Below are 12,111 nucleotides of genomic sequence, written 5' to 3'. Positions count from 1 at the left end.
AATGATACAGTTTCTTCAAGGAAAGTTCATTCTACGGACTTTTGCTCCACAGAAATTTAATCAGCGCCCTTAAGACGTAATGGAGATATGTATAATTCACTTGCTCAATACAGGTGTGCAGTACAAATGGACAGTTTCATAAGACTTCTTTGCAAAATTGTCTTTAACTGAAGGCAATGCTTAAATAAATGTTCAATCTTCTTGCATAAAATAGACTTCATTAATATATTGTTGAAGAGTTTCATAAAAACAATTTTTGAAAAGTAATATTTAGGGGCTTCTTTTCCTGGAGGCAAAACTAGTGACAATGGAAAGAAATTAATCAAACTCTTTGCCATTACTGAATATCAAACACTGCTACATGACGGAAACTAATGAAAATGGTCTTTTTTATTTTATTAAATGCTAAGTAAATACTAAAAGGTAGATATTTAATAATGGACGACGAAAAAACAACATCTGAATACTAATCATGCTGGCCTTCGTTATGTTCATATCCATTAGACTGTCACACAAATTGCTTCTAGGCAAAAAATATATTTAAAGAATTGCAAATAGCATCAAATTAATTTAGATTAAATGTTTGAAATTGAAGTTTACTCATTAACAAATGTGAATATGTCACACTTTCTTTACTGAACATATTATTGTTATAGTATATACGTCATGTGCTTACAAAGCAAACAAAATTGGGTGCAAAGTTTGTTACACATTGTTCAACAGAAGGTTAACAGAGACAGTCAATGTGTCAAAGTGATATGTGATACATGAAATTATTCCAAATGTTTCCCCCAAACTACAATCAAAAACAACTGTAAGTTTATCAGCGAGTTCATAGTGTTTAGATCCTCATAAAAGAACAGTGAGGGGGAGAAAGGGACTGATAACCAGAGTTAATCAGATTGACTGGCTTTTATTAGACTACAGAGTGAGCAAGTTATATTTAAAGATTGCCACCACAGCTGTGCTTCGTTTCTTTTCACACACATATGTAGACGACCCTGTGGTGAGGGATAAAAACACACACATCCGTGTCGAGACCGGTGTATGTTTATCACTCATTCTTTATATCTTTTACCTATCAAACTCACTGTCCTCTTTTGGGTTTTTACATTATCTCTTCTCATCCTTCACTCTTTCATCTGAACGTTTCTTTTTCTCTCCTCTCTTTTCGTGTCTCTCTGCTGACATTGAGGGCCGATCAGGGAGAAGATAGAGTGACAGAGATGCATGTTAATGACCTGAAAGCACTGATCGATTCCTCACAGGGGAGAGATAGAGGGAGAGGGAAGGAGGGAGAAAAGAGTGAAAGTGGTGGAGGGAAGGAGGAGGGGACCTGTTGAAATGCTGACAAATAGCTGAAGACATCTGGGCAGGCAAGAAGACGAACATGCCCCCAGAGAATGACAGAGAGAGAGAGAGAGAGAGAGAGGGACAAAGACAGAGAGAGACAGCCATTTCTAGAGTTTTGTAAACACTAAACTGACAAACCAACTTCTATCTATCTATCTATCTATCTATCTATCTATCTATCTATCTATCTATCTATCTATCTATCTATTCTTCCAATCTACGTATCTATTTACCTCAGCCAGTTCATGTTAGGTCTGTGTTAATGACTTTCTAAAGCCATAAAGCTCAACATGGTCTGTTGTGGATCAAATATGTTTTTCAAAGGCAGACTATGTGCATATGTGTACATGTGTGTGCGTGCACCAGGGGATCCGGGAAAGGCTCCACATGTAATATTTATTGGACATGAAATCATTGCTTATTCCTGAGGCCATAAGAAAAAGGAGCATGCACATATATAGTACATGCCTATTAATCTACCTAAGTGAAGCCTCATTCTCAGATTACTGGAGGAAAAATGCTACTTTTATGTCTGTCAATTATTTTTTTATAACTATAAATAACTATAAGCAATAACTATAAGCGGTTTGAAGTGTAATTTAGAAATATTTATTTATAATATTTATATATAATATTTACTTTTTTTTTTTTTTATATATGTATTAATCTCAGCAATAGCACTATTCCGTAGCGCAATAGAAAGGGGCACAATAATTCTGACTAAAATATCCTTTTTTTTCTAATATATTTTGCATCCAAACATCCAAATGCATATATTTTCTTTCTTCTGTACAGAAAGCATACTGAACTGTGACTTCAAAACCAAAGCACACACTGAACCATCATCTAATAAACAGCCAGCGATTACATGCACGTTCTTATGGAAAACAGCAGCTTTGATATATGGGTGGATAGGTGATAAAATTTCCAAAAAAAGAATCATTTTTTGAAGCTCCAATAAACAAACAAATTACTTATCAAAGATGCAAACATTGTTTATTGCCCCTAAAGTAGCATTCAGAATTCACTTGGCTCAGAAATCTGAGGTCGCACGTGCCCACTCAGTTTGAATGGACGTGACTCTTCTGACGCTGTTACTATTATATCGTGTTGACAGATGTAGGTGGATGAATGTTTTTAACAGAACTTTCCTTTAGAGATTTATTGCTGCAACAAAAACCACTCCATCTGACCTGAGATGCAGTGGAAACGACAGCTTTGCATAATGTGTATCTTTCTTGCTGACACAGGGGCATCTCTACAACGGGACTTTAACACATCCGCCCTAGATGTACAAAGCACTTCCTAGCTTTTTTGGGGGTAAAATCTGGATTAGAAGGGGCATGAACCATGATACAGACGCAGAGAGGATGAGTATCTAGATAAACTATGCTTTTTTAAAGCAAGCGATTGCTAAAGTTTGTACATTTGTATTAGTATAAAAAGAAGGGATATAAAGAATAAGAAGACAAAAATAAAGGTGGAAGAGAAGTAAGGCTGGCAAAAATAAATAATCCCACACAAATGCCAAACATATTGTTGTCACAGCAACACTATTTTCTCAGCAACAGCTTTCTGTTTCCCCTCCCTCTTACCACCCTCTTTCTGTCTCTGTGTCTCTATCCATGTATATTTATACTGGCATCTTATCTTAGCAAAACTTTATTACTATTGGGCCAGAGCTGTGTTCATATACATTTATATGCCTTCAAATGTTTTTTTTTTTGCAATAAATTTAACATTGTTACAAATTCTACAGAATTAAATATGTCAACCGGCTGAAACTGCAAGAAAGATTTTTATAGTCTTTGAACATAAAGCCCACAATGCCCTCTACTAAAATATCTGTTTATCACACAAATTGTAAATCTGATTCATTTTAGTGAGTCAGTTTCAATCAGACAGTTCATTCTAAAGAACTGGTACAAAAATACATTCATTGATTCAATTGGAATTTATGCCTTCTTTTATATAGTAAAATGAAAAAACAAAACAAAAAAACAATTAGTTAAACACTGCTATTTATCATTGTGTTTTCAACTCCAATATTGCACTGATTTTAGTTTTAAAGGATTATTGTAAATCTATGTGTATAAATATACTGAGGTGATATACAACTGAATCATTTAAAGAAAACATCCCCTTATCTTCAATGTAGTTTGCTACTTTTGTTATTTGTAAACAATTTTTCTTAAGGGTGGCTTGTACTTTAAATTTTATGTAGCTTGGCAAGTAGCTTCCCCAACACGGCTCATAATGTGTCAAGTGTGAGAGGACACACATGTGTGAGTGTGTTGTTGACGTGAGTGTGCGGCTGAAAATGAAGACAGCTGCTTAGCAACCTCCGTAGCCCTTTAACGGAAACACACATACACCAGCTCCATCTTACTCAGAGCAGAAATATCATTGGATCAATACTTTCTGAAAATAGGTCTGGTGTGTGAGTTTTTCTCTGGTTGGTCTGTATTTGACCTCCTGAAGCTCAGATTTAACATCAGACTGATGCTTCAGTTTCAATCTGCTCTAAAAGTGTCAGGTTCACATGACTTTCAAACTACCAAAATCACTGCACTGTTCGTATTATTCAACATTCTTTCAGTCTGTCGACTTGATAGCATAACGGAGCGCACACTACACAATCAAGCACAATTTACAAAATCTCTGACCTACAGGTTCAGAGGAGTCTGTTTATACAAAAGAAATGAAAACTTGCCACTGAAATTGGGACTTCTTTTCAAGTTTATGCACCAATAAGACCAAACATTAGGATTTTGAAATGTGTCAAAATGAATGACTGAACAAATGCAAATAAATACGTAGCATAGCTATTACTAAAAACTGTTAATTCTACATTCACAGACGGCAAGAACCACCCACAGTCAGATGCATATTGCACACAAAACTGGAAAGCACTTGCTCAATCTGGCAAACTCTAATCTGACAGCTTCCGGGAGTATGGGCTCACAGGGTTTTTTTTTATCAGTCCACAGGGAAGAGAAGTCATGTTAACAAGGAACTGGTTGATTCAATAAGCACTTCAGGGCAGAATTTGGGATGAATATAAGTTCCTACATATTTTCTGCAACTTTTTTCTTCAAAACAGTTTGTGGAGACTGATGCACATCAGAAAAGCTGCCCCTAAACAGCAAGTAAAACATAAAAATGGCAGTTGGTATGGTAGCTTTATAGCTTTACATGTCGGACAAAATGTGTCTTCCAGTCTAAGTGAGCGGCTCTTGGTCAGATGCAGCTGTACTGTGGATCAAACCTCATGACATTTAGTCTACAGTAGGTTTTTTTTTTTTTTAAACAAGACCACATTCAAATTTCACTGTAAATTTGCTATGTTGAAACCGAATAAATCCGCAAGGAACATTCTAGAAATCCATTTCCATAAGTTCTATGGACCTCAGAAGGAAAAGCTCACCTAAAAGTTAAAGTTTGCTGACAATTTACTCACCCTTATGCCATCCAAGACGTAGATGATTTGGAGAAATGTAGCATTATATCTCTTGCTCACCAATGGATTCTCTGCAGTGAATGGATGCTCTCAGAATGAGAGTCAAACGTGATAAAAACATCACAATAATCCAAGTACACAAGAAATCCACACAACTCCATGCAGTCCATCAATTAACATCTTGTGAAGCAAAAAGCTGCATGCAGTAAACATATTCATCAATAAACCATGTTAACTTCACACCATTGCTTCCGGCTAGAATATTCCTCCATTATCCTAAAAAATGTCCTCTATCTGTTATATTGCTTTCTCCAGTGAAAAAGTCATCTCATCTAAATCAGGAGAGAAATATACACTGTTTAGAAGTGTAAACAGTCCAAAATAGTTCTAAACAAATATGCTGGATTTTAATATGACAGGACAACAAGGGATTTACTTTTTTACCGAAGGATGCATTATTATGGATTATCATAATCCATAATAATGCATCCTCCAGTATAAAAGTAAGTTTTGTGAAGTGAATAACTGTTTGTAAAAAACAAATCATCACAAAGGCATTTTAACTTTAAACCATTTAAAGTTTTAAAATTCCATAATCGGATTTAACATTGATGTGGATTGCACGTGAGGTATTGTGATGTTTTTTGTACTCCTTTTCTTATGGTACCCATTCACCGAAGAGGATCCATTGGTGAGCAAATGTTGTATTTCTAAATTTCTCCAAATCTGCTCTGATGAAGAAACAAACTCATCTATATCTTGAATGGTCTGAGGGTGAGTACATTTTCAGCATTCTTTTTTTCATTATGAGTGAACTATTTCTTTAACTCCCTTTAAATCACTTTTTCTCTCTTCAGAAGTGTCTGTAACGGAAATGAGTGGCTGTTCTGTTCTTCTCTCTCATTTCCCTTGTTTTCTAACCCATATTTGTGTGTATGTTTGAGCTGGTGTGTGAGAGGAAGGCTTCAGGAGTCACTTTGATTCTGCTCTCTGTCTCTGGCTGAATATGTGCAGGTATAGCTTTGATATTGTGATTCTGTTCGCTGTGATTCTGTCTTACAGTGCATGTTGAAGTCAGTGTGCAGTTGAAGAAGTGGCAGCTTTGTCTTTAATCCTCATCTATATGCTGCTTCAAAGCCAAGAATCATACTCACCATGCAGACTCACACACACACACACACACACACACACACACAATGACCAGCTAGGGCCACAAGATATAGCTAACAGTCTCGATATTTATGCATTTGCTTTGAAATGAAAAGTGTGATTTTTTCAGAGAAACCATCATTTTGACCAACCAGCCTTTAAAGCCAATTAGAATTCATGCAAGATGTCAAATATAATCAAAATCCAGTTAAAAAATAATTAAGTCATTCCATGGTTTTCCACAACTAAACTACATAGTAATAAACTGCGATATTTATTTATATATATTTGCCTCCAACATTTTAATACATGAAAAAGCTGCACAGGGACTTCAGTGAACATTTTTGAGTGATGGCAAAAATGAATTATTGAATTCATTCACTGAAATAGATTTTATTATTTTTATTATTTGCTGCATTTTGATTTGAGCACCATATTTGATATAAATAGGTATTAAATGCTATCCATGCTTGATGTTAAATCATACAAATATACAAAACCATAACGTTAGTGACCCTCAAACTGTTTTTGGAAAAGAATAATATCATAAAAAAGGTGGTAATTCACAATATCTTTAAAATGTTTGGGGTCAGTAAGTTGTTTTTTAAAGCAATTAATACTTTTATATGGGTTATGCGCAAAAAACGTCCATATTCTGTAAAACAGGTCGCATCCCTTCCGGTTTAGGTCATTGTGTATGCTTTGTTAAATATAGAGCTGTTTAATCAAGATACCTTCAAAAGGAGATATCAAAGAGTATCATAACAGGTGACGTTTGACATATATCCCATTCACTAAGGATACATTAAATTAATTAAAGGCACAGTAAAGGCATTTACATTGTTACAGAAGATTTATATTTCAAGTAATGACTGCTGAAAATTCGGCTTTGCCGTCACAGGAATGAATTCAGTTTTAAAATATATTAAAATACAAACAACTATTTTTAATTGAAATAATATTATTGGATTTATATATTCCCCAAGTGGTAAATAATGAAATTCTTAAATACTCCATTATACTATAGTTTAAGTTCAGTACTACACATGCTGTCACTTGCACAACTGAAATGCCCTGTTATACAATCACCAACACAAGGTCACTTTAACTGCAATTTCAGCAGAATCTCTGCTTGGGGAATCCACACACACATACACACACACACGTAAAGCGAGGGTAAATCCCATTTGTGTTTGTGAGTGTGTGCAAGTGTGCATCAAGTCATTTATCACTGGTGTCCCCTGTTTTTTCAGCCTGCCCCATGGGCTGATGGGAGATATGGCAACCAGTCACTAAGAGTGACATTCTAATCTACAACACCTACATCTAGAGCACACAGGGTTCCTTTCTCTCTCACTCTGGCTCTTGTTTTCTCTCTCTCATTTTTATACTCTCCACAAATACATGGGATGAGCCTATTCTAACAAAAGTCAAGAAGTATCTGTTGTATGATTGTTACAGTAGTCTAACAGAGAAGAAGTATTTTGTGATATTTTACAAGCCAGTGGTTCTCAACTGGTTTTGCTTTAGAACCCAAAATATATTCAATTTAAGTGAACACATATTTGACATAGTTTTAAGATTTTTTATTTGGTTTTTGAGAATAAAGACATGTTGTCTACTTTCCACAAAGCAGTTTATACACAGCAAAATATATAGGGAATGTCATTAGCCTAACAGTGTGTGATTATATGATTAGTTGCATTATATTTTTAGTATTTAGCATTGTTTATTCCATCCTGACCCTATCAGAACAGACTCGTGTCCCATCTTTGGTTCGCGACCCACCAGTTAAGAACCATGGGTTTCCATTGATTAACTGTTATCTGCCATTTCATTCCACTGGCTTAGTATCGGCCTTTCCTCACAAACGCACAAACACATGCACCTGTTCTGGATTCTGGAACAGCCCGCCATAAACAGTCAGAGGCTTCTCTATAACCAGCAGTAACAATGGCTAAAAACAATGGCTGGTGGATCAAAGCCTTCCCACTTCTCTCCCCCATCACTACACGCCTTGTTTTTCCCCAGAATCCTCCGGGAATTTTCCGCTGACATTTCCAGTCGTGCACCAGAGCGACTAGCTCTAATTCTCTCCCTAAGCACCCCCTCCAGAACCTCCATCTTACCGCTGGCTCATTTGCCAGGTCTAAATTAGCTCAGACCAATCGGGAAGAATTTGACAGTGCACATTCTTAGCTAGCAACATCTGGGGAGGTGTCACGTGCTTAGCCACTAACCTTTCTCAGAGAACATTAGATTCGGAAATTAAATGTGTACCCATGCTAGGTATAATGGTATCATGCTGTTTATACAGTCTTTTTGTTTGAAATCGGAGAGACCGTTAACAAGGAAATGACCCATAAGGAGAAAGCATAAAGAATGTAACCATTCCTGTGTCCAGTGGGTTCAATACTTTAAAATATGACAAAGATGTGTGAATGTTAGGTACCTCATTTATAATTGCCCTTATGAAATATTTATGGGAACGCCACAGAGATATGCGTATACTCAATTTGTACTTATCAACATGTCCATTTAAATGTTGTAAAACTGCTTAACAAATGTGATAACAAAGTTTCACCCAAAAAGGAAAATTTGTTCCAAACCTGACACGTGAGTTCCTTAACGTGATAAATGATGGAATCCACTTAGCCTTAGATTTATTGTGCGGTAAGGGCTCTTAGCTTTGCCATTTTCAGACCTGGAACCTTTTTTTGGTGGCACTCTTTAAATGCTCTGTTAAGCGTTAAAGTGAGTCACAATGTACTGCCATTGTACTGAATTTCCCCAACTGGATATTCATAAAATTTTCATTTATTTAATTTAATTTTAGTCTGTTCCTCACAAAAGCCTATCAGATAGCTTAAAAAAGACATTTAGAAGTTGTATGGACTACTTTTATAGGGTTTTCTGTCCTTTAACAGTTCACTACAAACTTTGGAAAGAGCTGTGCAACAATTCTTCAAAAACCTCTACTGTGAGTTCCACAAAAAAGAATAAATTACATCATACAGGTTTGGAACAAAAAAATTACGACAGAATTTTCCTTTTTTAGGTGAAATGTTCTTTTAAATATGTGACTCTCTCCTATCAGTGTATCCATTTCGAATTGTTGCTTAATGCCTGCATTAATTTATATACACTCATGTGCATGCACTTGAATCTGAAAGCTCTGGAAGTCATGAAGTCATCTCACAATGGAGTGTGAGCGGCCCTTCAATCTGTTGAACAGCCTCAGAGAGGGGCCAAACGTGGGAACGAGATTATGAATGAGTGTGTGAAAGAGAGAATGAACACCATTTTACTGCTCTTGTCCCTCTAAATAGCCTCTTTATACTGACTGAGGCCAACTCAAACACCCACTCCAATGCAGTGACGCACACACACACACAACATCCCCTTCTTGTCCACAAAAACATTCACATTCAGTAAATCAGACGTGAACACCTGCGAAGGGGAGCTCAGACTAAATATCAACCAAATGCTTCTTCCAATATCCCACACAGCTAATTTGAGCTTGGGTACTAGTCTTTGTTTTGTCTTTGGTGATTAGTTGAAACAGATTGCAAATAATTTTGTGGTTGATGAGTGTGTATAATGTAGAATGTCTTTGTTGACACATCTTATCATGACACCATTTAAATGCGCTAATTATTTAATATAATTAATTTTTTTAGAAAATTATAGGGACCAATTCTCACTTTTTTTTTTACAAGTTGCTTATTAGCATGTATATTACTAGCATATTGACTATTTATTAGTACCTATAAAGCGCATATTCTGCATGACCATATTCTACAGAACATCCTTATGCTACCCAATACCTAAACTATTAATAAGCAGTAATTCGGAGTTTATTGAGGTAGAAGTCGTAGTTAATAGTTAATAGTGAGAACTGGACCTTAAAATAAAGTGTGACTGAAAATTTATTTGGTTTTAACTTTTTTTCATACTGTATTTTAAATATTTCTCAAATTAAAACCCAAATTCTTTGAACAGTTCTCTTACCTTTACGTCATTCACATTCATTCTTGTCCCTTTCTTCCCCACGAAAATATCATCTATGTCAACCAGGATGTATCGTTCCAGAGATCGTGACAGCTTCCTGCCTGTGAGATAAGCGATGGCATCCACCAGTATAAGTCTGTGTAACCAGTAGCTCAGCCCATGTCCAAACAGCACACGCTGCACCCCATCGTACAGGCCCAAGTCCTGCACGATGGTAGCATGGAGACCTTGGGGACCTGGTATGATCTGGGCCGCTCCACTCTCACTGGGCCGAGTTTTAGCCAATAGGACTGGTTCATACGTGGAATGGTTGAACTGAAACACAGTCCAGTCCTCTCCTGGTAAGTGGCCACGATCCACTTCCGCCCGTGTTATGTAAAGCAGAGGTGAGCGGGGGTTTACACAGCAATCTCGAAGTGCAACATTTGTTCGCAATGTCAGAGGGAAACCCCTAAGCTGCAGTGCAGGCTGGGAGTTTTCACTTGCACGATGAAAAGCGATGACTCCAACGCTGTATTCAGCACAGTATTTATCCAGAAGGTCACGGTTCCACGCGTCCATCCCGATATACTTGAGAAGGTTCTCGTAGATGACCAGTGCATAGCGTCCACGGCCTTTGTGCGTTAGAGGTGGGATGTCACCCTTACCTGGCGCAATTTCGGCGTGGTAACGGAATTGGTTGGATTCTAGAATGGCGATGATGTCCTGTCCCAGTTGAGAATACTGACTCTCCACAAATACCAACACTACCGGATCCTTACGCGACGGATCAATCGGTTTAGGCGTCCGAGGCTCTGACTGTCGGAAAGGGAGTGCCCGGAGGTCGGCACAGTCTGGACCTACGGCACGGTCCGCAAGGTCCAGTTCTTGGGTGGAGCCTGTGTAAAGGTAGTAGGCGGAGACTAAAACGCTGACCATACAGAAGGTGGCGAGGAGGATGACCAGCCTCCTCAGATTCCTCCGCAGCTTGGTGGCCAGATTCATGGCAAACGGCGCACATGTGTGGGAGTGTGTGTGGGTGGGAGTCTCTGATTGTTCGCTGAGGCGGGCTAAAGCTGCAAATTGGCTTTTTTGGTAATCATGCTGCAGTCATGTGACCATCTCACAAAACTGGCAAATTCGTTTCCAAGACAGGCCACTGAAAGAGTTTTTGGTTGAAAATGTGACAAAACACTTTCAGCTTCTCTCGAAATGAATCCTCATCCAACTAGCAACCCTCCATGTCCTGAGATTTTTCCTGACCCCCAACAAACCTGCAGAGAATACAGATGACAAAAGACAAGCAAGTTCATATTTTAGTATAACTTTAAGCATCTCTGAGATGTGTGTGTTTTTCTGTCACAGAAGTGTTCATCAAGGGTGTGTATGGATGCTCTTGAGGGGCAATACAGCCGTCAGCCTTCAGGTTGTTTTCAATCAACACTTCACCAGCTGTGGCCAACACTTCCCGGGAGGAGTGTGTGATTGGCCGTATATAAATAGGAAGTTGGAGGATGACCCAATAGGAGCCTAAGGGTGGCTCTAAGGGAGAAATTCATCATTTGTCTAATGGGAATCAACTGTGTCACACATATACTTTGTGTACATCAGGTAATCCGCACGACTGCATTTTATCTTTAAAGTTGCTTCCGCATAAAAAAGAGATGGCGGCTAAAGCATACACTTTCGTTTTCCCCTTGTAGACACCCTATAACAGGTAGGGGCAAATACAATGAGGATGATTTGTGAGAAAATAAATATATATTCTCATTAAATGCATTGACTAGTACATGCATTAAATGCATTAGCACATTAAATCTAGTACATCCAACAAGTGCACTTGTTCACCCTCTGTTTATGTGTGTGCACGTCACGGTCTGTGTGATATCGGAGTACGTAATTAAAGGGACATGAATTACACAAGATTGAAATAACAGATTACAGCATTGTGAAAGAACATCACAGGGGAATTCAACGTGGGAATGTGAGATCGAGGTGCAAGATGAATTTTATAGCGGGAGAAAACTGAGATTACCAAAAGAACATTTTTACACAATATAGGCTAACTGAGACACAGGCTTTAGTGGATTATTACAGATTGTGACATTCTAGTAATTTACATTTACATGACACTATCAAATCACAAGTGATTTTTGGAT

General features: G+C 37.6%; 1 protein-coding gene across 2 annotated transcripts in view; it reads right to left on the bottom strand.

Annotated features, from left to right (window-relative positions):
• Positions 1–12,111, bottom strand: part of ndst3 (N-deacetylase/N-sulfotransferase (heparan glucosaminyl) 3) — a 70,018-nt gene that overhangs the window by 49,481 nt on the left and 8,426 nt on the right. For both annotated transcript variants that reach the window (XM_058790900.1, XM_058790906.1), the window contains exon 3: positions 9,974–11,226. In XM_058790900.1, the coding sequence (XP_058646883.1) occupies positions 9,974–10,957 (984 nt within the window). In that variant the 5' untranslated portion in view covers positions 10,958–11,226. The remainder of the gene's footprint in view (positions 1–9,973; positions 11,227–12,111) is intronic.

Source organism: Onychostoma macrolepis, chromosome 01, assembly GCF_012432095.1.
Source record: "Onychostoma macrolepis isolate SWU-2019 chromosome 01, ASM1243209v1, whole genome shotgun sequence".
Lineage (NCBI taxonomy): Eukaryota > Metazoa > Chordata > Actinopteri > Cypriniformes > Cyprinidae > Onychostoma > Onychostoma macrolepis.
The sequence above is the reverse complement of the archived record's forward strand: the minus strand, read 5'-3'. Positions and strand labels throughout refer to the sequence as shown.